This window comes from Heliangelus exortis, chromosome 6 (genome assembly GCF_036169615.1).
Source record: "Heliangelus exortis chromosome 6, bHelExo1.hap1, whole genome shotgun sequence".
Lineage (NCBI taxonomy): Eukaryota > Metazoa > Chordata > Aves > Apodiformes > Trochilidae > Heliangelus > Heliangelus exortis.
Genome location: NC_092427.1, coordinates 9,942,501 through 9,967,796, shown reverse-complemented (window position 1 = coordinate 9,967,796; position 25,296 = coordinate 9,942,501). Strand labels below are relative to the sequence as shown.

Here is a 25,296-nt window from a genome sequence, read left to right as displayed (position 1 = left end):
CTGCATCAGCAACACTGGATGGAAAGGGCTCCTTTGGGAACCAAGAAACACGGTGATGCTCATGGATGGCCCAGGACAAACTCACACTGCATGGAGACAAGCAAGTGGATATAACCTTAGCCAGAGTCTGTTCACATCCTTGGGAGGTCTCTGACCATCAGATGCCAAAGATTTAATCTGTTTTATCTGCTGGTGGGGTGCTCTGTGAGGGAACTGGTGAGGGCTATATTTGAAGGGTAATTCTGCACATGAGAGATGTGGAAGCTTCACCACAGGTTTCCTTGGACATTGCCATGCTCCCTCTCCTCATTTCCCTCCCTGGGGGGGGATGTCCCAGCCTTAGGGATACACAGAGGACTGCAGAGAGAGCTGGCTGGAGCAAACTGGGCAGAGGTGTCCAGCTGAGCTCTTGGAACTGCAAACAGCAGCAGCTGCAGTATTAAAATGCACTTACATTGTAGGCCTTGACGATCAGCTCGATGATGTTCTTGGAGTCTTTGTGCAAAATCTCTACTGTTGTCCCAGGAATCAAGGCGGTAAAATTCTTAAAAGAAAATAAAAAAAATAAAAAAAAAAAAAAGGAAATGCTGAGATGCGTAGAGGGAAGAGAGGAAAGCAGAGGCTGAGGAGGGTTTGTGCCTATGCCAGGGACACAGGGACAGAGGACAGAGGCCACACACCCTGCCCTGTGGTCTGGTGGTGGACACGGACCAGCTTGGCCCTCATTAATGGGGAGCAAATTTGGAGGCGAAGTATTGCTAACGTGGCAATCACTAAACAAATCTGGCCATAGGACAGGGACTAACAGGTCCAGTTCTCTGCCGGAGGGGACGAGCCCCAGCAGCTGTGCATTCGGGAGAGCCGGCACAGCAGGGAGGGAACCGCGCTGCCCCTCTCGTCTGCCGACCCCGCCAGCATCCCGGGAGAGGGGGTGGAGAATGAGCTCAGATCTCCATGGGCGAGCAGCAGCATCTCAATTGTAGCAACGCAGCTGCTTGTTGTTTTTGCTCGGGCCTGGAGAACTGAAGCAGAGGTTTCCAAACGTGACCCGGCTTGAAACACTCCCTTGAAACACACACCGAGGAGCGAAACCCCCCCTGTGGGGCAGCTCCAGGCACGGGCCAGTCCTGGTGGCTCAGGTTGCCTTTTCCTTCCGAGGGAGTTCAAATTGTATGTGGTGCTCTGGGCTCTGTGATGGAAAAACACAGCTGGGCAGAAATGCTGCGTGCGATTAGGTCATGGGATTGAGTCACTGCAGAATGGGTTGAGCAGGTTTCTTCTCTCGAGCACGCTGCACTGCTGGCAGCCATCCCAACACCAAGATTAAGATGGAGTCTATTTTAGGGCTTCACATGCTCACTAACACATATATCTGTTTGCCTGAAGAAGCTTTAGTGCTCTTTGCTGAAAGGACTAAGCAGGGAGGGATGGCAGCCCGAGTCGCATCTGCCTGCATCTGCCTGCATCTGCCTGCATCTGCCTGCATCTGCCCCTGTGCATGCACGTTGTGGCTGCACACGTGTGTTTGCAGCTGCCTCTGCTCCACGGTGCCAGCAGGAAGATGCTTCCATGAGGTGTTTAAATCTCCCCCCACCCCCTCCCCCAGGTGTCTTGGCAGAACTTACCTTGTAGAGGATGTAATGACTTTTTGTAACAGCAAAAATCAGGTGGATATTGTTTTCAGCGAGTTTCTCCCCAAGAAGCGCCAGGGAAGGATAATCCTAGGGGCACAAAAAGGGCAGGAAGACTGGTGGGTAACACAGAAATGAAGTCTGATTTCATGGCTTTTCTTTTCCCAGCAGCAAAATTCGTTCCAGAAACATGGCATGTTTTACTGCAGGATGAAGTCCCTCGTGTATCAGTACAATCACAGCTCATATAGTAGAAATTCTGTCATCCCTTAAATATTTCTGCTACACCCTTTACTAGAATAGATGACTGACAACACCATTAGCTACAGCAGCACCTGAAATGCTGGATTTCATTCTGTCCTCTTTCTGCTTTCCCACCAGGAGACACAACTGTAACAAGCTGGCTGCTATCTCGGGGCTGCAAGGCGGGAAGATCTGGAACTACAGTAAGTGGAAATGTGTGATTTTTCTCCCAGAGCAGGAGCATCCCTTGCCTGCTCTTTTTGCATGCTGGAACCATAAGGAAATGATGATAAACTCTTTAATTCTGCAGACTTCCCATACAGAGAGAATAGCTCCAGCTACCCACAAGCAACAAAATAAAAAGCTGGGGTTTACTTTCAAGAGACCAGCTTGAGTTTGAAACCCCTTAGCTGCTTCTGAAGGGCTGTCCTCAGAAAAAAAAAAAAAAAAAAAGAAAAAAAGCCACCTCCTTCACTTGCAGATAATAGGGCTGATTGAGAGCATCCAAGACTCAAACACAGAAACACCAAGGGAGCACCCCCACCCCAGCTCCCCAGAGTAACTCCAGGTTAGAACAGTGGCTGTACTGCAGTACACATATGCTTGCAAGGATTGTACAGGTGGCTGGAAAGTGGGTTTCTCTCCCAGGAGCTTATCTTCCATCCAGAAACACCTCCTGTTAACAGGTGACATCCGCAGGAAGAAAAAAAAATGTAATTAGTGCTTGAAATCTGTTGAATAGAACACCCTTCCACTGGAGGATGTGACAATGAGGCAAGTGCTCATTCACCCCAGAAGTTTCCTCCACTGAGTTTAAAATTTTTAAAAGGACAGTTTGTCTATATATTACTAAGACCTAGGTTAGCATTGTGCTCAAAGGCTGTGAATAAGAGGAGCACCCTGTTGTGTTTGCTAGTGTAGGATCAGCCTCCCAAGGGAAAAGTTGATGGTCTACTGGACATTTTAAAAAAGGGATGACATGTTTTATCTTCCCCCTACACTTAGCAGGAAAATCTCATGCATTTCAAGACACCAGATTACTTTTCCATCCCTTGGGAACTCTCTAAGCTCCTACCCCATTTTTGAGCATCACAGAAGCACTTTGTGGGGTGATGCCCAAGGAGAACAGCAAATGTTAAATGCAAACTACAGAACTGGGTGAAACCATACTGGTCAGGGCCTGTGTTTGCCATAAGTTGCTGGAGTCAGAGGTGGCTGATCTCCAGAAAGGGTCACCAACACCCCAAGGTGTCCAAAGCCCCCTGTACCCCTCCTCACCAGCTGGCTGGAGGCGCTGTACTCGTTGGCTTCGTTCAGGTGGCACTGGCCATCGTGGGGCTGCACCAGCCCCCCCAGCTTCCCATCCAGGGCTATGTGGGGCACATCATCTGTTGTGAAGACCAGCAGGTGAGATGCCTCCTTACGCCAGCCAATCTTCTCCTAGAAGAAAACAAACCCTGTGAGACAGCCAGTGTGCCCCTGCCAAGCCCACACTTCACCCCTCACCCTGCACATGGTTCCAGACACATGCCCATCCAGCAGCAGGCCCATTAGCACTAATTAGAAGTGTACCATGCTCCTGTCCATCCAACTCTGGCAAGAACGCAAAATGTCTGGGGCCCATCTACCAATTCCCAGCATCACCTTCCAACACTCTTAATTGAAAAGGCATGAGGAGGTATGTGGACTGTCCACCAGACCTTCACTACCCAGATCCAAGAATAAGAATTTCAGCTGCTTTTACAGCCTAAGGAGACCTGCCAATTTCCTCCACACACATTTAATCTGACCTTGTTTCCTCAGCTCTGCGGAGTGGCCAAGGCAACGGCAAGAGCTGCAATATCCTCTGCATATATGCTCAGCATTTTCATTACTGCCCCCTCATAAAGGCTGTGCCTGAGCTCTGATGCACAGAGTAAGGTCCCTGCCTGAGGGGACTGGTTTTGGAGCATCCACATGCATGCACAGGCACTTCCCCCTGGTGCACTTCTGCATGCATCTTCTGGAAGCCATGGTGCCTCCAAGCCTCCTGCCATTCTGTGGTGCAACACTACACTTGCCCCCAAAAACTCAATCTCTCCTGCACCACTGGGATGAGCAGGGACACATCCACCTGGAGCAGAGCATGGCAGGAGGACCTGTGGCCATGATTTGCCTGCACCAACCCATACACAACTGCCCTCCAGAGCTCTGCTGTGAGCAGCTTCTGTGTATTTAAAAACATGCTGATTCCAAACCATGCCCTAGTGGTCCCTGTGAAAACACCAAGGTATCAAGTACAGCACAAGAAATGTCCTTGGAACCCTCTATAGTCTCTCTGTGCAAGGACCAGACATTATCACCACCTTTGCATGCAGGGAGATGAAGGGACAATTTTTTTCAAGTAAAGGTTAAGATTTAGATAATAAACATTTCCCTCCCATGGAAGATTTCCTGGCTTTGCATTGGCCCAAGAAAGAAGCTCTGTGTCTACAGCAGGACACTGAAGCAGTTTATTGCAATGGAAATGCAAGGAAACCAAGAAGCCCAAAGTAAATTTTTAGAAACCATAGCACTGAAGCTCACTCACTCCCCGGGCCTTGCTCACTGCTCCCACCACCAGCTGATGCCAAGCCAGGCAGGCTGAGCTCCTGCAGGCAGGAAGATCCTGCTGTGGCAGAGACCAGAGGCAGGAAGTCTCATCTCCAAGAGCTTCTCCTTGGGTTTGGCCACCCTGCCCATCTGCCAGTGGAGACACAGCCCCCTGCTTCCCCTCCCAACACACATCCAGCATCCCCTCCCCTGCAGCCCCCAGCTCAGAGCAACACAGCACAAATCCCTTGGGAAGGGATGAGGGAAAAGCTGGGAAAAGCATCCTGATGGGAACGCAGTGCAGATGAATACACCCAACTCCTGTATGAGTTTAAACTGAATTTAAAATCTGAGTTTACTGCTCAGATTATTTAGCAAAATGCAAACCCAGCCTTGTTGTGCAGTAAGATGCTGTGAGCTGCTGCAGCCCATGGAAAATGCTGGCGTGGGCAGAGCAAGAGGGCAGAGCAGGCAGGAGGATGTGGAACCAGGGCAGCCAGTGCAATTTTTGCCTGCAAATGAGTCACAGCCCAAAGCCTGCTGATCTCTCTGATAAATATAACTCTTGCTTCAGGGACACTATTCCTGAGCAGACTTCTTTTTTTCTCCCTATTGCAAAAGTTTTGTTTTGTTTTTGTTTTTTTTCCTGTTAATGGCATTTTAAAGACCGACACAAGGTATACAAGGCCATAAGAAAATCAATCTTTGGCAACACAGATCTTTTGCTATGTAGCAGCACATTATAGTCCAGCTCAGTATGCAACACAGACTTTTTAACTCTGGGAAGCAGGAGTCATTCCACTGAAATGACCCCACTAGACCAAAAGGAAAAATCTTCATGGCAAATTGTAATTTCTTAACAACTCAACCCAGCTGTGATTATGGCTCTAACTATGCAACAGGCAGTTGCATACTATGAAACCACCAGACAGAAGCCCATCCAGATCGCTTTTATTTGGGTATCCAAAGCTGATTTTTTTTTTTTTTTAATTTTTAATTTTTTTTATGGTTGAGGCCAAGAAACTTCCAAAGAGATTAAGAGGCTTAATCTGAGTTTAATTTCCTTAGAAATGCACTGCACACAAACGAGCTGCCTTCAAGCAGCTGTTATGAAGCCTCTTAAGAGGTTATGTTGCTACTCACCTGCCTGCTAAGCCCACCTTTAAATCAAGGGCTAAGCATCCCTGTGCCTCCAGCACACTTTCCCACATAAACAACATCAAACCCACTTTGGTTACTTAGTTTAGGGATTCACTTCCAAAAAGCAACAAGCACCCACATTGTCAGTGACCATATCCAGGCACTGAGAGCATTTGATGCCTGGGAGCATCAGACTGGGGTGTCTCAGGTGGGGTGGCCAGGTTGGTGCTGATGCCAGTGCCACACTGAAAGATCTGGAGACCTATGGAAAAAGCACCTGGAGAGGCTGGCACTCTGAGAAGACATCACATCTCATGCTTCCTCTGCCAGCAGCTTCCAGGCACTGGAAAATACAGCTCTTCAACACTCAGTTTCCACCACAAAACCCAGAGCAGTGCTCTGCTCTGCTTTAAACAAATAACCAAAGAGACTTTCATTTATTTTTACTGGACTAGGATTGTTGAACAAAAAAACCTGCACTGACATCTGACCCCTCATCTGGTTTTTGATGCTCAGGGGATATAAAGGATTTTGAAAGCAGAGGTGGGACCTAACCCAAAGCAGAGTGAAGTGGGAAGAGGCATCTCCACAGGGCTGGGCATGCTGTGGATCCTGCCTCTGCTGCTACAACCAGCTGTGATTGCCTTCTGTACCAGCTTCTCTCTCCTTACAGCCAACACTGACTGGCACAACTGCCACAGCTGCCTCAGCCCAGCCCAGCCCTCCAAATCCTATTGAAAAGGCTGCAAAACCCCACATCACTATTTCCAAGCCTGAAATAACAATCTAAATTTATGCTTTGGGTGATGAATAAAAGGGATTTAATTGCCAAGTCACAAACTGCCAGAGGACCCCCCTGGATTCATCAACATGCCTAAACCCCCATCAGTTTCTCAGGCATAGACCTTTTTGGAAGAAGAAAACTGATATGGGTGCAAGACAATTTTGCCTTTGAGATTAAAAGCCAAAACCTCCTTCATTTTGCATAGCTTGAAAGGGCATCTAGGTGTCTCCCAGATGTCTTGGCCACTTCCATGTACCAGTGTCTAGGAAGTACCCATCAAAACTATTTCAAAAGACACTTTATTTTCTAGTCCAGCATTATCTCCTTGTTGCATCTCAGTATATAAGATCTGAACCTTATGCATTCCACCAAGCCACACTTAAAGAATGGCAGAAAACCAAAATACTGCAAATGGAAAATGTAATTACAAAAGGTTGATTAATATTCCTGGCTAACCTTTTCAGCATTAGGATAAAGGCTTATTGTCTCTGGCTCTTTCATGGCCTTCAGAATAACATTTACCCTATCTTCATCTTTCAGAAAGGAGCCAAACCCTGGGCCTGCTTGTTAGTCTGTATTAGCTGTACAAACTTTCCCCACTCGTTGGGCTGAAAACCAGGCCAGAAAATTATTTGAGAGTTACAGAGCTCTTACACAGCTCATGCAGAAGAAATGCTTGACATGACACAAAGTATAAAAATACGTAGTCAACAGAGCAGGTATTGTTTCTGCCCTCTCAGCACTTGAAGGGGTTTAGAAGACCACTCTTGGACACCCTGGCTTGGAAATGGTGAGGCTCTGCTGTGCCATGACTGTCATTGCCAGGACATCCCCCTTGATGCACAAGCTCTGCTGCTGAGCACTAAGCACTCCATGGCCAACACACTGCACTGCCCTGAAGGCAGGGGACTTTCTAAGGTCACAACTCCCTAGATCTTGGGTTTTGAATATGGTAGAAAGGGTGAAAGCTGGAAAAAGCTGGAGCGTGACAGAGAGATGGAATGAGGTGCCGCAGCAGTGATGAGGAAACCCACCCCAGGAGTGACCAAGGTGTCTGTCTGTATGCTGCTTTTCATGCACAGGGGAAAAATAGTTCCCAAGTTGCTAGAAACTACTGCCTGTGCAGGGTTTAGTTTCATGATACTTCATTAATTAGCACTGGATGCAAAGCACCATTCATTGCAAGAGAGAACATCCTCATCAGGAAGCAGCACTTCACTGCCACCCCAGACATCTGCCACCTTCACCCATCTTGATCGGGCTGAGACCCACCAGAACCTGTGGCCACCAACCAGTCTGGGCCATCACTCCATCACCATGAGGGAAATTAATCACTTATCCCCATTTTGGCTACATACAGGGCTTATGAGGTCAATAAGCTGGCACAGAATTTTGTCTCTTCTGACTCTGGATGGATGGAGCCTTTGCTGCTCATGTCTGTGACCAGCAGGCAGCTGCTCCACCCACAGCAAGGGGTGGCAGAGGCAGCACTGAGTTGAGGCACAGCCAGTTCTGCTGCCTTGCACACCAGTCCCATGGACTTTCTCTCCTGCCCCCAGGCTCTGATAATTAATGAACCACAACAGTTGCATAAATTCCTCTGTCATGACGTGCCACATCATGCCAAGAGCCACGCAGGCACATGTGCTCACCTCTGCTCACCCTTCCTAGAGGGTGCTCAGTCCTGAATTTAGATGGCACCAGCATCTAAATGAATCTTCTGGATTTAGAAGGGACAAAGCTGTGCACACAAGAACCGGTGTCAAATATGCTGGTCCTTACCAAAAGTTTAAGACTGGCACAAACATGTAGGAAGTATCTTGCAGGTCTCCTGCCTTCTAGCAATCTCTCCAAAAAGCCTTTGTGATACACACCACAGTATTTCTCCAACTTAGGGAAATGTTGTCCCATTTTAGCAATAATGTGGTGGAAGGGACTGCAAAAAACCACATGGTGGGTGGCACAACTGAGTCACCATCCTGAGATGTCTCTGCTCTAACCATGAGAGCCACCTCTCAAAAACTGAGAAGCACTTTATGCTCAGATGAGCACTATAGTTGTGCCAACAGCAATATCTCTGCCAGTCTGGAAGGAGGCAGATGATTGTTGGGTGTCATGAGATCCAACAGGGCAGGTTCAGTCCTGTCCAGAGTATGAGCATAGATGAGGCCAACCCAAGTGAGGGAAGATCTGGTTTCCCACAAGCCTGCATCCCATCACTCCCACAGACGATGCCTATCTCCCTGCTCATAAATCCAGACCCAGAAGAAAACATGTCCAACCAAAAGGACTACATAAGGCTGGAGCAAACAAAACCCAGACTGTATGTCAAGAGGGAGAAAAGCAACTGGAGCCATCAAGCAATTGCAAGTGGAGCAGCTCAGCCACAAGTCAGAGAAGAGCAAACACTTCCATCCCTGATGCACAAAGGGATACAGAGCAACCCATGTACTTGTTACAGAAAAATCTTCAAGCAAACATCTCCAGAACCCCTAGGGACATGGCTAACATGGCACCAAGCTAATGCACTCAGTCTTTAATTACTGCTCACTAGTGCTCTCTAATTTTGCTGACAAAGAGGGCAAGCAGGATATCAGTGCCTCGAGATCAGATCATCCAGTCCCACATGCCAAAGGGAGCAGGTACAAGCAGTAGGTGCCAGTTCCAATCCTAAACATGGGTCAACCACTGCCAGATGTGTTTGACACACACTTAAGAAGTACATTAAGCCAACGCACAGTGCTGCTGCACACAAGTGTACATGATCTCAAAAGGATCCCAGGGGCTCAGGGATCAGCACCTACAAGTCTAAGCGTGCCATCAAATCTCAGACCTAAGCTTGCATTTGCAAAAGCTTCATTCTTACCCTTTTAAACTAGAAAATATATTGACCTTAACTTTTTTTCTTTGTCTGTTCATGTATAAAAGCACATGAAAACAATAGCCTCTACTTTTCAAAGCATTTTTCATGGCTTCTTCAAGAAAAAACATTGAAGTTACTTCCAAGAAATGGCAAACCTGGTCCAAAAGCAGAACAGAAGAAACCTCTTCCTTCTCTTTTGCTTTGCTTTAAAGCTTCAGAAATCAGGGTGACTCACCTTGCACACAGCAGCCTGCAAAATGGCATCAAAACCGCCCTCGGGAGCATCCCGGTTGCGGGAAACCTTCTGCTTCTGAACTTCTTCATTGAAACGATCGACTTTATCCGTTAAGGACAAGAGGTGGCGGAAGCCAAAGGATGGGACACAGCTGGGGAACAGCTTGTAACTGCAAGAGGAACAGATGAGTGGTCAGCCAGGAGGAACTTCACCAGCAGCCAAGAGCTATAGAAGCTCCCAGCTCTACCAGGCTGGTCTCCAAACCTCTGTTCAGAGGGATGAAATACTTCCCCAAGGCTTTATGTTTTGGACACTTTGATTTCTGGCTATTTATTTACAAAACTTTACAGCAGAGCCTGTGTTTTTAGTTATCCCCTGAGTTACCCTTCAGCTTTGAGCAGCTGAATTTGAGCTCTCATCGTGTAAGGTCTGAGTGGAGGCACCAAGCACCAGACCATGTGGCTCTGGAGTTTCAGCACCCACCAAGTGGCTTCCACACTACAAGTCTGCAGTGCAGGACGTGATCTGCAGTGATGCAGAGGGCACGGTTTGGCAGGAGGCCCAGACTGACCCTCTACTGCAGCCCAGGATGGTGGGTAGGAGGTCAGAGGAGCTTTACTTCTGACAGCTACTTTTCCCCTATTCTGCAATATGCATTTCCATTCTGTCACCCAGATTTCTTGGCCATACATGCCACCCTGCACCCATTGCACGTCACCAGGTACCTGGCAGCTGCACGACATGAGGTGTGTTAATAACTAACACCAACTCATGCATCCTCCCACTCTCCCTTCAAGCCAATGAGCAAGCACTGTCTCTGCTTTCCAGAGCTCCACTGCAGCAGAAAAGTAGGAGTGGCACCCTAAGGCAGAGAAATGCCTCGGCAGGCTACCAGGAAAACTTCTTTTTTCCTTATAAAACAGGAGGCAGCTCACCACATGGCCAGGAGAGCTGAGCAGAGCAGCTCCAGCAGCTTGGGAAAGCCATGAGTACATGTGGGGGTGGAGGATGAGAAGGGTTAAGAAGAAAATGTGGTTAAAAAGAAGTTGCATTGGCACTAATTCACTCTTATCTTCAAAGATAAAACCCAGAGAACAATTTAAGGCCTCTGCTGACACATGACCCACTATGGGCAAGTTGTAAGAAGCTTCTTACACAAAGGAGCATTTAAGACTTACCACCACTGGGAATTCAAATCCCGCCCAAGGGACCTCAGTGCAGGGATTTCCACCTGCACAGCCATGCACAAATCCTAACCACGGGGCAGGTCCCACTGCCCTGGACCTGACTGGCAATTAGAGCAATCCCTTGTGATCAGCCCCGTGTTCAGACTTGCATTTCCCTTGCACCCAGGGCCAGGGCGAGGAGCCTGTGATGCCTGAAACCCCTGCACTGAGTGGCTCAGCCCCTAACCCACACCACACATCTGGGTGCCCAGTTTGTCAGCTCCCTGGCACAGGAAGAAAACACTGGCATGCTATAGGGTCCCAGATCAGATGAAGATTTATAATTTAATCCTTTTTGGTTTGTTTTACGCCCCAGGTTTGCTGGCAGAAGCTGCAGGCAGCAGCAGGACAGAGGCTGGGTCACTGAGTGACTACACAAGGGCACACAGCAGTGTGGATGGGTTATCTGGGGCTGCAACCTCCCCAGGTCTTATCACAGGGAGATGGGTAATTGGGTGTTTAGTCAAAACCTCTCTATTCCTTATCTTTTTTAATTTAGTGTTTGTTTCCTTTGCATGACACTATGGCTGTGAGCGGCCACTTCCTGGCTCCCCAGAAAGTTCCATCTGGGATGCTGAGCCAGGAGCAGGGGCAAGCAGTGAGCTGGAGCAGGAATGAGGAGGAACAAGGGATCCCAGCCAGACCCCACACAAAAACACAACCACACACTGCCCAAACTGGCCATCTCCATGAGGAGGAAGAGAGAGCCTGGATCTGGGGCAAAAACCATGCACCACAGCTCATGCTTACCTGCAGGTTTTTTAAGATAGAAGCAAGCCCCTGGATGAAGTCTGCTTTGATACTAGAAATAGCTGCAAGAAAAAACAGACCTGGCAACACACCTCACTGCAGCATCAGGGAGCCAGCTTATGGCAGTGACAACCCTCTGGCAGAGCAGGCAGAGGCAGGCAATGCCACTAGAGAACAAGGAGCCATCACCCCCAGTTTGAGTGAAGAGGAGGGAGATGGCAGCTAGAAGAAAACATCCATGAGGCAAGCTGCCTTGGGCAGTCCTTACTAAAGGGTTTCCCAAGACCAGGCTGACTTAGTATAACCCATAAACAGAAAAGCAACCACCTGGGTAAAACCAGAAGGCCATACAGATAGCCCAGTCGTGGTGGTAGAAGATGAGGCAACACCTCTGGGTGATCATGCCTTGCTGGGAAGTTGTTCAGCACCATCCCTCCTCCCACCCCTCCCCCGCCTGCACATTTCCCCCTGTTTCACTCAGCAAAAGCCATGTCACTTCAATTAAATCACACACAAGTCAAACAAAGTTTTCACTGAAGCAAAACCCCATCTCCCCAGCCTGTGAGCAACATGAGCGGGTGATGGAGACTGAGAATGACAGAGATGACTGAGCACATCCCTTTGTGACCATGCCAGATTTTCAGAGGGAAGACCTATGAACAGTGTGGTGAATGGTGGCAATGCTTCATGGCCAAAGAGTGAGTTTTCAGTGTTTTCAGTGCTGTGATCTTCCAGAGTAAGTATCCACGGGTGACTCAAAGAAAAGTGCTACCCTTGCTGCCCTATCATGACTAGGAAGCAGCCCAGGAATGGATGAGGTGAAGACAGCACCACAAAGGAAGGTGTCAATGGTGTCATGCTCCCAGGAGGGCACTTGCTGCTAAGCTTATGCTTTCGTGCCAACATCCAAACCTGTTTGAGCCTGGACACCCTCCACTACACCCAGTTTCACTCTGGCATAAACCCCAGTTCAATGGACTTGGTCCAGACTCTGTAAGTTAAAGACCAAACACAAAGACTCTAGAAAAAAAGAAAATAGAAAGGAGGAAGGTTCTGATATCACCACAGAGCAAAGCACATCACTTGTGTCTTTTGCAACTGCCAGATTGCTTTCTTTCCATGACAATAAAAATGAAAAAACCTGCCTGACATCTTCAAAACTGATTTCAAGATCCCACTAATCAGTCCTACAGGCCCTCACAAATCTCACTTCCCCAAACACTTCTGTCAGGAAGGACTTGGATTGCCTTGGTCTCCTTATCTGCAAAATGGAGACAAAGAGCTTAATTGATCTACTCAAAGCCAAACTGTGACTCAGGGCTGGGATCAGAAATCAGGAATTCCTGGCTTTTACTTCTTTTTTTAAAGTCTGTAACAAAGTCTGCCATGCCTGCATCCTCACTGAGTACTTAAAAATAGCTCCTGATACAACAGTGTCCCACATCTAAACACCAAGATTTCACAACAAAAAAGGGAAATTGTCCTATTTTGAATCACTCTGGAGCATCCCAACTGCAGCACAGGACTTGGGCTTGTCCCTCAGGGTTACACCTACCACTTACCCAATGCAGGGGTTGTTTTGGTATCTTGGTGCAGTGTAGGAGAAAGGAGAAATGTTTTTGTCCACAAAAGAGCCAAATCCCAGCCGGAAATTGCTAGTGAGCTTTCTCATCTCTTCAGCCAGCTTGGTCCCCAGGTTCCGAATATTATCTAGATCATCATTCATGGACAGGGAGAGATCCATCAGGTAGTAGAGGTCCACAGGATAGTCCTCCACTTGCCGAACCTGGACTTGGAAGGAGGTTTGGTCACCTGCACAAATGCAAAAAAGAGAATGGTGAAAAGGAAACTTCTAGCACACACAAAATCTAGACCATGTTCTTCATCCTCATCCTGCAAGGGAGATAGAAGAGAGTGAGGGGAGAGAGAAGGATGAACATTTCCAAATTCATCCCTTAGGAGACTCACAGGAAAGCAGGTTATTGACTTTTGGTCCTTTTGAGCTTCCAGCTGGCAAGGAAAACACACTTATATACAGAGTGCACATCTCATGTTTTACGTTGGGGATACAGAAAAAGATCTTTCCATCACAGATGAGAGAATGCCTAAGGGGGGGACACCTGCAAAAATTCTGTTTCTCCAGGCTGTGTACAGTTCAGGTGTGTTTTCCTAGAAATCTTGAAAGAAAAGCAAGCAGAGTGTACCTCAAATGTATGTTCCATGTACTAGTGAGAGAGGACCCTGCACATGTTTACTTGGGTACACCCTCAAGGAAAACAAGAAAGAGTCCAAGAAGTCCTATACAAAAGAGAGGAGGAGGTGGAGCAGGAGCAGAGAGCGAGTCTGGAGGAAACACCCAGCATGAGATAAATGTAAGATGTCCTCTGAGCTGTGCAGGAAAGACAAGTCAAAGCAGGCACAGAGGAAAAGGACTTTGGAAAAGGACCTCTCCCCTGACCAAGAGCTGTGCCACCATGATTCTGGACAAAACAGTGAAAAAGAAAAGTGAACTGGAAAAAGAAGTTTGTTAGGGTCACCAGGGGAAGCACTGAAGCAGAGATGAAGCTTCCTGAACTGATGGACACATGGAAAGGAGGGGATGGGGCTGAGCCATAGGCTGCACAAATGTGAAGAAGAGCAGAGGAAAGCCTTCCCCCTAACCAATGTCAAACTGCTTTCACCAAAGGTGCCCTCCAGAAGACCCTAGGTGCCTGGTAGGGGAGGACCAACACTCTAAAAAGGTGAAACAGCTCCAAAGTGAACTCAACTTCACACCAGACACACCTTGGTGGAGCCAGAGAGGAGGTGTCTTACACATTGCTGAGAGTGGGATAAATGGAATCCCCAGGAAGATTTGGAGATCCCATGTTCCCAGCTGCCACTTCTTCAGCCCATTTGCCAGCTCAGTGGGGTTTCAAACCCAGCAACTTGGATCCTCTCAAGACCGAGCTCCCCCTCTTCCCCTTCTTGCCCACCTCTCCCAGCTGAGGATGAACTTTGAGCATTGGCAGGTTCTGAAAAACACTTGTGGCTTCCTCTCCTCCAGCAACACAACTTTTTTTTTTTTTTTTTTTGTATTATAATAGCATTTTTCTAAATGTTTCATTGTTTTCCTCATTGTCTGGAGCAGCACAGCTGCTCCCACTTACTTCCAGCCCAAGAACATGCAGGAAAACATTCCCAAAACCTCCATGCTGGTGGGACACAGCACGAGGGGCTTGGCAGCCAGGCAGGAGGCAGCCAGCACCTGGGGTGAGACTGTGCCGAGATGCACACAGGGCCAAGCACCCTCCCTGGCTCCTGGATCTGCTCTGCAGTGATTCCTACAGCCACCCTGTGTGAGGGGAGTGAGCAGCCAGCCTCTCCCAGCCTTCTGCTGCAGCTGCTTCAACCCAGCAGCAGCCACCCCCTTGGTGAAGAAGCTGGGGTCCTCTTTTGCAGACACAGCTGTGGATCCAGGTCTGCCCTCTTTTCTCCACCAGTTCTCTGTGCATCTCAGCCAGCTTGGTGCTGGGTCACCAGAGAAATCAGTGATAGCTCCCAAACCAAGACCTTCCCCCTATTTAATGAGCTCCCTGCACATTTAGATCAAAGGTGGCTCCCAAGCCAGGGCTTCTTTTCTTATAGGTAGCTGCTCCCCCCTGCATGTGCAAAGGAGGGGCTGTGAGAGGCACTGTCTGCAAGTATGAGCGTGTAGCTATTGCCCAAACACTGGCTTTGGGAAGCATGAAGCTCTTGCCATAAATATTATTCCTTATTCTCCCCAGCTTTTGACTCCTGCAGGAGCAAGACTTGCCCAGCACTGCTCTGAGATGTGGTATGCAGCAGGATGTGACTTGGCACAGGGATTGCAGAAACCACATGGGGGGTTGGGGGGGCTGATGCTGTACCTGGCATGCATTTTGTGGGGCAATAAAAGAACATCACTTATATACTGTAATACCTGCTGGCACTGATGGCTTGGTACAAAGCTGTCTTTGCAAACTTGACTACAACTCAGTGCTGAAAAAATGCGTTTCACTTCAGGAAAATTCATTCCCATGCCTACCATTCCTACATATTTTTCCCACTGGAATACCAAACTCTTTCAGAAAAAGAGGATGGGTTCTTCTGCAATTGATGCCCACAACGTTTCAGTCTCCAAACCCTTCTGACCCTGAGCAGGTCTGAAGGTGAGAATTCCTGTGCCAGAGAGTGTATTTGGGATGCTTTGATCACACCCTCTTTTCTTAATAGATATGGATTTATTAGCCCATGACAAGCACCAAAAATAACAGGAGCCTGGACTTGGTTCTGTCATTCCTAACTGCTCAAATTATCTCAGAGACAATGTCGCCAATGTATGTAGATGTAAGTGCAAAAGAATTTACTATTCTCTGTGCAAAGTATTACTCTCACACTCCTCAGGATAATCCAGCCTCCTCTATCCCCACACATGGTCACCACCATTCTCTTCTTAGGGCTGTTGCTGAAATGTTTTTAACTCAAAAAACTGAATTCAGAAATGTTACATAGTGGCAGTACAGAAACTGGAAAAACTGCTTTTGGCCAATTTACAAATGCAAGCTCAACAATCAGGCGTGTCCACAAAAAACTCTTCCTAAGGCTTGATGGACAATGCAACTTGAAACTACTCCTTTTTAAAATTCCTTTCACACTTTTCATATTTTCAGTCTATCCAGAACACTGCTTTATAGCTGAACACACGATGAAAAAATCAATATTCTCACAATGAAACTGCTCAATTTGAAAGCCACCTTGTGAAGGATGTCAAGTTAGAACCTATGAAAATCAGCTGTGGGCAAGGAGATTTGAGGATGTGTCTTCTGCCATGGGATGATTAGGTCAAACTGCCTGGGTGGGAATGGTGAACAATTGACAATTCGTTTCCTTCTGCTTCTGCTTAGTGGTTTAAGAATAAAAGATCAGCATCACCACAGACCTCCCTGTGAATCCATCTTTGAAATAGTACACCCTTCATGCCCAAAATTAAATCAACATTGTCTCCTTTTTGTCTTGGATTCACAGGGTGAAACTCATTCTCAGCCTCAAGGATTAATGGATAATTTAAACCGGGGATGCTAATACAAGGGTTTAAGAAGTCATCAGCCTTCAGATGGGAGTTCTGACCAACATCAAAAAGAGATCAAAAAGGGGAGATACTATTAAAGACATCTAGGTATGTCCCTTCTCCTGCAATGACTGATGCTCTGAAAGAGGAGCACAGGGAGGGGACCTCCCAGGCTCTGTGTGGGAATCACTGTGGGGACCCCCAGGGTGAAGTCTGCAGCTCAGCTCAGACCTGGAGGGCTTCTCAGCTGCCCAAGGAGATCTGAAGGTGGCCACGAGTGTGGCCACCAGGGAGGGCTGTCAGGAATGGCACACTGCAGCCCAAAGTATCCAGCAGCACAGCCCCAGGGAAGCAGCATGGACCCCACGCCCTGATCCAGACTGGGGTGGTGGGGACCCATGCTTCTGGCCAGGCAAAACTGCTGGGGATTGAGAAGGAGGAATTTGCTGAGCACTGGGCACTGCGGGAGAAGGAGAGCCTGTGGGAGGTGAGATGTGGATGCTGAGCCAGCCCTTCCTGCCAGGAATTGCCTCAAGAAGCAGGAGTAGTAACAACTCCCTTCTTTTGATGGGAACAAACCTGTTTCATCAGCAATATTGAATTGCATAAGGCATGCATCTAGCCATGCTTCCAGCAGAGACTGCCCTGGGGTACCTGCTTTTATGGCTTTGAAGAAAAATTTCTCCACATTTGAGGGTCTGGCTGATGACAGCAGTCATACTGCTGAGGGAGAGTTAAATAAGAGACATGACAACTATCCAACACTTATAATTAAACAAAAAAATCCTGCAGCAAGTGGTAGGCTCTGGGGGATCACTGGTAGCATGGGCACCAGCTCAAACCCCTGTTTTTCTTGGGCAAAACATCTTATTTCATTTTCTGTACACTCATGAGAGCTGTCACAAAACTGTAAGCCTTAGAAACCCACACCAATTGCTTATAATGAATCGAGCTTTTATATTTGCTCCTTAACTTTGCAATAAAGAGCTTATTTTTCCCCTTCAGAAATATCAACTACTAAATTTTTGCAAGAATTCTGAACCTACATTAGAGCCTCCCCCTATCATACAAAAACTTTAGATAATATGCATGCTCGTATGGCTCAGCCCAGGCATTCCCTTCTAATTTTTAATTAAAAGGAAGAGATAGAAGAGAAGTGATGGCTCAGGGGAATGAAACAGGGATCTGGCTACAGTCCAAGGCCTGAGTCACAAGTTCAAATCTCCATCTTCTGCCTTGATCCCATGGCTCTTCTGCATACCGACAGAAAACAGATATGCATTTTTGTTTCCAATTTATAGAAGGAGCTGTCTCAGTTTAGAGTCAAGCACTGTCAGCTTAGTGGAGGATCCTAAGTTATTTTAACTCCTTCAATCCGGCAATTACATTTTTTAAGTGAGCAGGTTCCTTTGCAACACATGCAAGGATTAAGACCAGTATTGGAAAGAGTTTTGGGTAACATCTAACTGACTTTGTCTAACAGTAATGTAATGTCCTCTCACAGGGAACATACACCTCAGCCTCAGACCTATTTATGATGCACCACTGAAGTTCACAGGCTCTGGAAGGAGCTGACAGCCACCTTCTTTAGTGTACTCTGAAGTCAGGGGCTATGACTTGCTCTCAGCATGTCCCACCCACCGTTTCTCAACCCCACAAGCACACCCCAGCCTAATGCTCACACTGGGGACTCACCAGGACGGAGATTCAAGGTGACCTTCTGAGGCATGATCTGTGTAACATCCAGGTGGGTCTGGCCAGAGCCCTTGCTGCTCAGAGGGATGTTCTTCACCACACTGATGGTGCTGTTGGGGTTTTCAATGGCTCCATCACAGTCATTTGCAATCAGGTTCTGCAGGAAGTCGCACCGTGATGTGATGGACTTCGTGCTGCCAAACTCCTAGGGAGTGACAAAGGGACAAAAGGGAATGGGAGGAAGAAACTTTAGTCCCACAGCAGGAGTTTTGTTTTGACATGCTCGTTGCTGTAACAAATAGGAGATTTGCCACAGGAGGCGGAGAAGCTGGTGTCATTTGTGGTGGCTGTACTCAAAACCAACCTGCACTAAGCCTCCAGCCTGTCAAAGGCATCTATCAGAAAAGAAATTCTGCCAGGGTTTGAAAATGGAAGCTGCTCCCAGACCACTGCAGAGGAAAGCTGAGCCTCGGTTTTCAACCCCAGCCACAGCAGCAGCACTTGCTCCCAGCTGTGAAAGCATTGCAAAGTGCTGGGTTTGTTGCCTCCACAGCCAGTTGCCATCTCTTTGAGAGGAAAAGGTGAGAAGCTGTTACTTTTTGCATGTACATCACCTTGCAGGACCTTTGAAGGAGAGGACAAGAAGGTGGCACAACAGGAAGCAGGACAAACCCCTCAACCCAGAGTGCCAAGTCATGATGTGAAGATGGAGACTGAGCTTGGGTGGCTCCAAGGACCTGTATCCTTTTCCCCGGGTGAGATACTGCAGGTCTCCATGCAAGCACCGCCTGTCCCCCCTCCCTCACACCTCTGCACATCAGACTGTGAGAATGACACCACAAATGGAGATGAAAAAGTGACCATAGCAAGTGGTCCCTGAAGCAGCCTGTGTAGCTTGAGGTGAACAGGCTGGCCTGGGCAGCCCTGCCAGAGGGTGAGGGAGATGGGAGAGCTGCTTCTGCAAGGGGCAGGCAGTGAGGGGCAGGTAGCGGGGGGGCAGGCAGCAAGGGGAGGGCAGCGTGGGGAGGGCAGCGAGGGGGGAAGGCAGAGGGGGGAAGGCAGAGGGGGGAAGGCAGAGGGGGGAAGGCAGAGGGGGGAAGGCAGAGGGGGGAAGGCAGAGGGGGGGAAAGCAGAGGGGGGGAAAGCAGAGGGGGGAAAGCTGTGAGGGGCAGGTAGCAGGGGGCAGACAGTGAGGGAAGGGCAGTGAGGGAAGGGCAGTGAGGGAAGGGCAGTGAGGGAAGGGCAGTGAGGGGCAGGTAGCGGGGGGGAAGGCAGAGGGGGGAAGGCAGAGGGGGGAAGGCAGAGGGGGGAAGGCAGAGGGGGGAGGGCAGTGAGGGGAGGGCAGTGAGGGGAGGGCAGGGAGGGGGAGGGCAGGGAGGGGGAGGCAGAGGGGGGAAGGCAGAGGGGGGGAGGCAGAGGGGGGCAGGCAGCTCTCACTCCCGGACGAGGGGCTGCCCTTGCAGGGAGGCTCCCAGCACTTGGCTGCAGAGCTCCAGCCCTTGCTGGGAGCCCCGTGCGTGGTGCACAATGCAGCCTTGTGCGGGACGGTGCTGGGCAAGGGCCAGCTGCACAATGCAGCCTTTTGCTAAGAGCCCGTTTGTGAGAATGCCTTTTTTTTTTTTTCTCCCCCCCCATTTTTTTTTTCCCCAAAAGGGAGCAAGTTGCAGGCCCCAAACTTGTTGAACTTTCAACAGCTGATTCCGATATATTTCTGCACTGTAACAATAGAGACAGTCTTTTCTCCAGGGCCAATTGACTAAAATGACATGAAATAATGCAGAAAAGATGCTCGCCCCTACTCCAACCATGCTGTGAAAAAAAGGAATGGGGCTGAAGAAACCCCACTTTTTGCAGATGTTCTGGCATGGTAGAGGACCGGGGAGACGTCGAGGAGGGAGAATAGTTTTCACCTTTGCATGTGGCAGGGTGCTCAGGGTCCCCCAAGGATGCAGACAGAGGCTTCTGTTGCATTTTCTTACTATGAGGTCCCAATGTTATTTGAAAAATTTGAGATTTGCATTCCAGCATCCAGCAGTGGGGTCCAGCCAAGGAGATGGCATGTTGGTTGGATGTGAACATGACTTTCTTGGAACGTGTCATGTAAACAGATGAACTTCCAGAAAGGAGGACTGGGACTATTTAAATCATCTCCAGCATGACAAAAATAAAAAACACAATCCCTCATAAAACTGAAAACAACACCCAGCCTTTCAGAGTAGCACTTCTAGGGCAGTCTTGGAGAAAAGTTTATCTTGTAGGTGGCTGGAACTAAAGTCAGTGAATAGTCCAGGTATTCTCCAGAGCTGGTCCACCCAGCAGTGGGGCAATACAAAGGGAGATGCTCTCGGGCTGTCCCAATGCCTGGATCATAGCTTCAGATGGGCACCTCTGACAGCTCGTATCTGCTGCCTACCTATTAAAAAAGACACTCTGGTTGTGCAAAAAGCAACACAAACAGCACCAGGACTACAGCTGGGAACCTTTAGTTATTCCCCAGGAATTAACATTGGAGACTAAGGAAACAGGACAGCATTTAGGGCTGCTTGTGCAACTGCAGCCTGTATCAGGCATTTCCTGGGGTCTGCTCCAAAGCCTCTTGATGTGAACTGGACTTCAAAGGGCTTTGAATTAGGAGTTCATTTGCTGGCTGGGGCTGGGGTAGCACAGCAAGATCCAGGATTGATGGGCATCCTGGGGAGAGGGAGAGGATGGCAGCTTCCTCCCCCAGCTGCTACTGTGTAGCAGTCAAGCTCATAACACAGTGAGAGACGGCCCTGGGTATGGTACCCTTTATATGGATGTTCATCACCCCAGATACACGAAAGCAGCATCTGTATGCCAAGAATGAGACAGGGCTGGCATGTAGGGTGAGGGGTGTACCTGCCTGGAGGCTTTTTGGGGCAGGGAGCAAGGGCATGTGCAAACCTGCCCAGTTGCACAGTGGTGAGAAATAGTTACTACTGCAACGTGTTCTGCAACCTTCATCACAGAAATTCTCCTAGGGAAGCCCAGGAGATGGAGGGAAAGCTCCTGATAGGATCTCCACAGAGCTCTCAGTACCTCTGCACAAGCCCTCCTTCACTTGACTCAGATATTTTCTCTTAAAGCTTTCTTCTCAAAGGGGCCCAGAGAGTTTGCCAGAGGAAAAGCTGCAGCTCAGATCAAATCCAGGCCCTTTCTTGTTTGGTGAAATGTTGCATTATCTGGGGTGGAAGAAAACAAACCCCTGGCCTCAGGGGCCCAAATGCCCAGGGGAAAGGGGTTCAGCTCTGTGCCCCGGGGCTGCAGGACTGACCACTACTTCTTCTTTGATTTCTAACTCAGGCAGGGTGACACTGAGCAAGGGAATGAGAGCAGCCTTGGGAAAATCCCAGAAGTGTCCACAGAGCCCTGCAAACATCCCTCACACAGGTCAAAACCCAAAGCCAAAACTATGGCCACTGGAAACCGTTCAAATGAAACGTAAAGTTCTGAAAACTTTCTGAAACAGAGGAAATCAAGACTCCCGGGGGAGAAAGGATGAGATTTGAGAAGTAAAGGATATCACAGAGGTCCAAGTAATTCATGACCAACCAAGCTAAAAGGCAGCCCCACACTGGCTGCCAGTGTCCAGACTCCAATTCCCCATGAGCAGAGGACACCTCACAGTTAGTTAAGCTATTTAGTGCACCCAAATACCTGTTGACCACCTGCCTGCATCAACAAGAAATGCAGTAGGTACCCCCCAGCCAGTAGGAGCTGCCCCAAACACTGCTTCATGCCATCAGTTTGGGAAGATCCCACCTAGTCCCTGCCCATGAGGCCGCTGCTGGCAGCCTTTGTGGTCTGGCCTCCAGGCTAACATGCTCACAAAAGCAAATGGATGCAAGTGACCAGAGTGAATGGGAACAGCAGGGTGACAATTACATGCTCATCAGTTGGCAGTTTTAAGACAAATTGCTTGGTCTGTGCCATAAAAAATGATACACTGGCTGTATGTACCTGACTATATCTAACCCCTGACTAGACATGTCCCTGCCATTTTTTTTTTGCTTTAATCAATCCAGTTCTGCATGAATTCAGTCTGAACTATGGTTCCTTTAGAGGTCCTTTTCAATCCAAATTATTCTATGATTCTATGTTAAAAAATGCACATGTTCCTTCCAGGAACATCCTTGATTTTGCTTCCTCATTCTCCAGGCACATGTTCCCAATATGGGAGAGGATGGGGGACAAGCAGTCTGCTGGAAAACAGAGGGTGCCATTGGAGAAACTTCAGCTCAGTTAATCAAAAAGGGAATTTCATTTTAATTAATATAATTAACGGGCATCTCTCTTTTGCATGTACACATACAAATTCATCTACATAGGTAATGCATGGATGAGCACACAGTGTACACACACAGAATTATCAGAGTTGGAAGGGACCTCTGGAGATCACACCTGACAAACAAGAGGAACCTCTGGCTGGTGTCACACTGCTCCCCAAAGCAGCAAGCAGAATCTCTTCCTCCCATCCCAGTACTCCCAAATGCTCTTTTGGGGAGAACCTCCCCTGCAAGCATTCCAGGTTGATTTATCAGAGCCCTCCTGTCTATCGCACCCCATCTGGCAGGTCAGAGGATGGCTCTGAAGCCAATTCCAGAGGGCCCAGCAAGCCCAACCGACCCCTGTGAGCCTGAGAAACCTGACAGCACCACAGAAAATTAACAAACATCCCCTTCTCCTACCCACGAAAGACAGGCTGCAACTGAGATCAAAACAACACCACGGGCCAAAGTACAGTTTCCAGAGAGAGGCTTTCACCAGCAGTGTGTCAGCGATTTCTGGTCTTTGCCAGCATCTTCTGGAGCTTGCAGGAGAAGCTGAGGAATCTCCTCAGACTACAGCATGGATGGAATGCCTGCGGGACTTTCTGGCAATCACTTATTTCCCCCAGACAGCCCTGTTTTCAGGGTGATGGTTAAGGCCACACACATATACCCCTTCTTTTAAGTGCCATTTAAAAGGAATAGCCCATTTAAGTCCTGTTTCTCAAGGTATTCTTCCACGAGCCAACAGAATCCATGTCAGCTTCCAAATTTTCAGCAGCCCCAAGACTTGTGGTTAGCTCAGCTGCCCCTGGGGGCCCTGGGGCTGCCGGATACCAGAAGCTGCTATCATCAACTCATCTATCATCATCCTCTCTGATGGGACCAGAGATGCTGAACACAAGAAGAAGTGAACAGAGGCCAATTCAAGGTGAGGGGATGTGACACACCCTGTACTAACAGGTAAGGAGGTGGTAGTTTCAACTTTATAGCATGCTGACTGCTCTGCTCTAAGCATCTATCTATACACATACTCTTACCCTCACAATTCAAGGCAGTGTAAATACAAGGAACCTTATCCCACTTCGGAAGTCATTGGGACAGGGCTTCTTGGATCTGCAGAATTGCTTTTGCTTGCTCCTAGCCCCTACTTACAATCCACAAGCACTTGGGAATTTCTGTTCCTCTGTGGTCACATGGAGCCTGGATTCAGAGTGGTGAAGAAGGATGCAACGCCAGAGGAGGTTATGTGAACCATGGTCTTCTCTGGGAAACAGCCCTGCTTTCCTGCTCAGACTCCTCCTCTACCAAGGCTAGAGTGTCTCTCCCAGCAGTAACACTGCTGGGCACCCAGGGGGACAAAAAACAAACAGGCATGATGGCACTGCCAAGAGAGATTATTCCACAAAGAGAGGAATATTATATATAAGAAAGTATATACATACAGGAAAATATAATTATATATATATTGTGTATGTGTATATATATATATACACACACACACTGTAGACATCTCTACACTTCCTGTATATATAATATATAAACATATATTATAATATACAGAATTATCTATATAATTATATTTTATCTGAGGCTTCTATTATATATACTACTATATATACTTCCTGAAAAAATTATTGCTGCCTCCAAAGATGACATCAGCTGGCCCAATTTGCTCCCACACCTGTTAAATAAACGCAAAGAGAGCAGAAAATACACACTGCCCAGCTGACCCTGTTCTTGTCTCTACACAGCCAGTGCCTACAGAAACCCCTCCAATATCTTAGCCCTGATAGTTCAACAGCGGCAGAGCTATAGAAGTGGACAGGCATATATGCTCCTGGGCAACATACATAGCAAATGACAGCTGATGGAAAGAGAAGAAAAACCAACTAAAAGCAATTTAATGAGCATACCTGACTAGCCTGCAGCTGGGGGAAGGGGAATGAGGTGGTGGAATGACTATGGATAGAAAGGAGATATTAAGAGTTTATAATATTACTTTCAAACTTTTGAAGTCACAAACCTTTAGATACCTTTCACAATCCAATCACCTCACCTGATGATCTCAGTCAAACAGATATAACTAGAGGTTCAAGAACTAGACTCTAATAAACAAACAAATAAATAAATAGAACAAGAACCTGCTAAGTTTTAGCATCCAGCATATAATGGGGACAGCAGCTTTTAAGCATGTAGCTCTTGGCATGAAACACCTTGACATGTATTTTTAAATAGCTGCTGCAGGCTAAAGGTCAGGAAATATTACAGCACTTCCCTGTAAACACCCGTCTTCCTTCTTGGCCCCTCCCTTCCATTTAGGAATACATTTTTTTTTTGGTAACACTTCTATTTGCAAGATAGAAGTCAGGCTGTCAGTCCCATGGGCTGCCTGATAATTAGTGGTCACAACGACCACCAGATAAACATTTCTACTGGCAGCATTTCATCAAAAAGAAGTATTTTGAGGCTAAGAGTTAAAAAATATATACATATATATAAAGTCAAATAGCACAAGCTCAATAACCAGAGGTCCTGCATCCAATCTTACCACCCCAGATAAACTGGCTGGAAGAAGAGCTCTTACAGCTGTTTACAAGATGTCTCAAAAGCAGGATCTATTGCTTTACCCTTTCCCATCTGCACACCATTCTCCTTGCTAGAAAAAACCCAAAACATCAAAGCTATGACACTGTGAAGTAGTAGAGTGCTAGTAGCATTAGGAGGTTTTCCTTGGAGATCTGTGGCTGTGCCTATAAGTGAGTGAAAATCCAGTAAAATAGAGGCTGGGGTACCTC

At 47.8% G+C, this 25,296-nt stretch overlaps 1 protein-coding gene across 1 annotated transcript in view; it reads right to left on the bottom strand.

Annotated features, from left to right (window-relative positions):
- Nucleotides 1-25,296, bottom strand: part of ITGB5 (integrin subunit beta 5) — a 60,075-nt gene that overhangs the window by 29,502 nt on the left and 5,277 nt on the right. The window contains exons 3-8 of the mRNA XM_071746628.1: nucleotides 18,210-18,414; nucleotides 13,006-13,255; nucleotides 9,468-9,636; nucleotides 3,153-3,314; nucleotides 1,626-1,721; nucleotides 455-544 (exon numbers count right to left, since the gene is read on the bottom strand). Coding sequence (XP_071602729.1) covers nucleotides 455-544; nucleotides 1,626-1,721; nucleotides 3,153-3,314; nucleotides 9,468-9,636; nucleotides 13,006-13,255; nucleotides 18,210-18,414 — 972 coding nt within the window. The remainder of the gene's footprint in view (nucleotides 1-454; nucleotides 545-1,625; nucleotides 1,722-3,152; nucleotides 3,315-9,467; nucleotides 9,637-13,005; nucleotides 13,256-18,209; nucleotides 18,415-25,296) is intronic.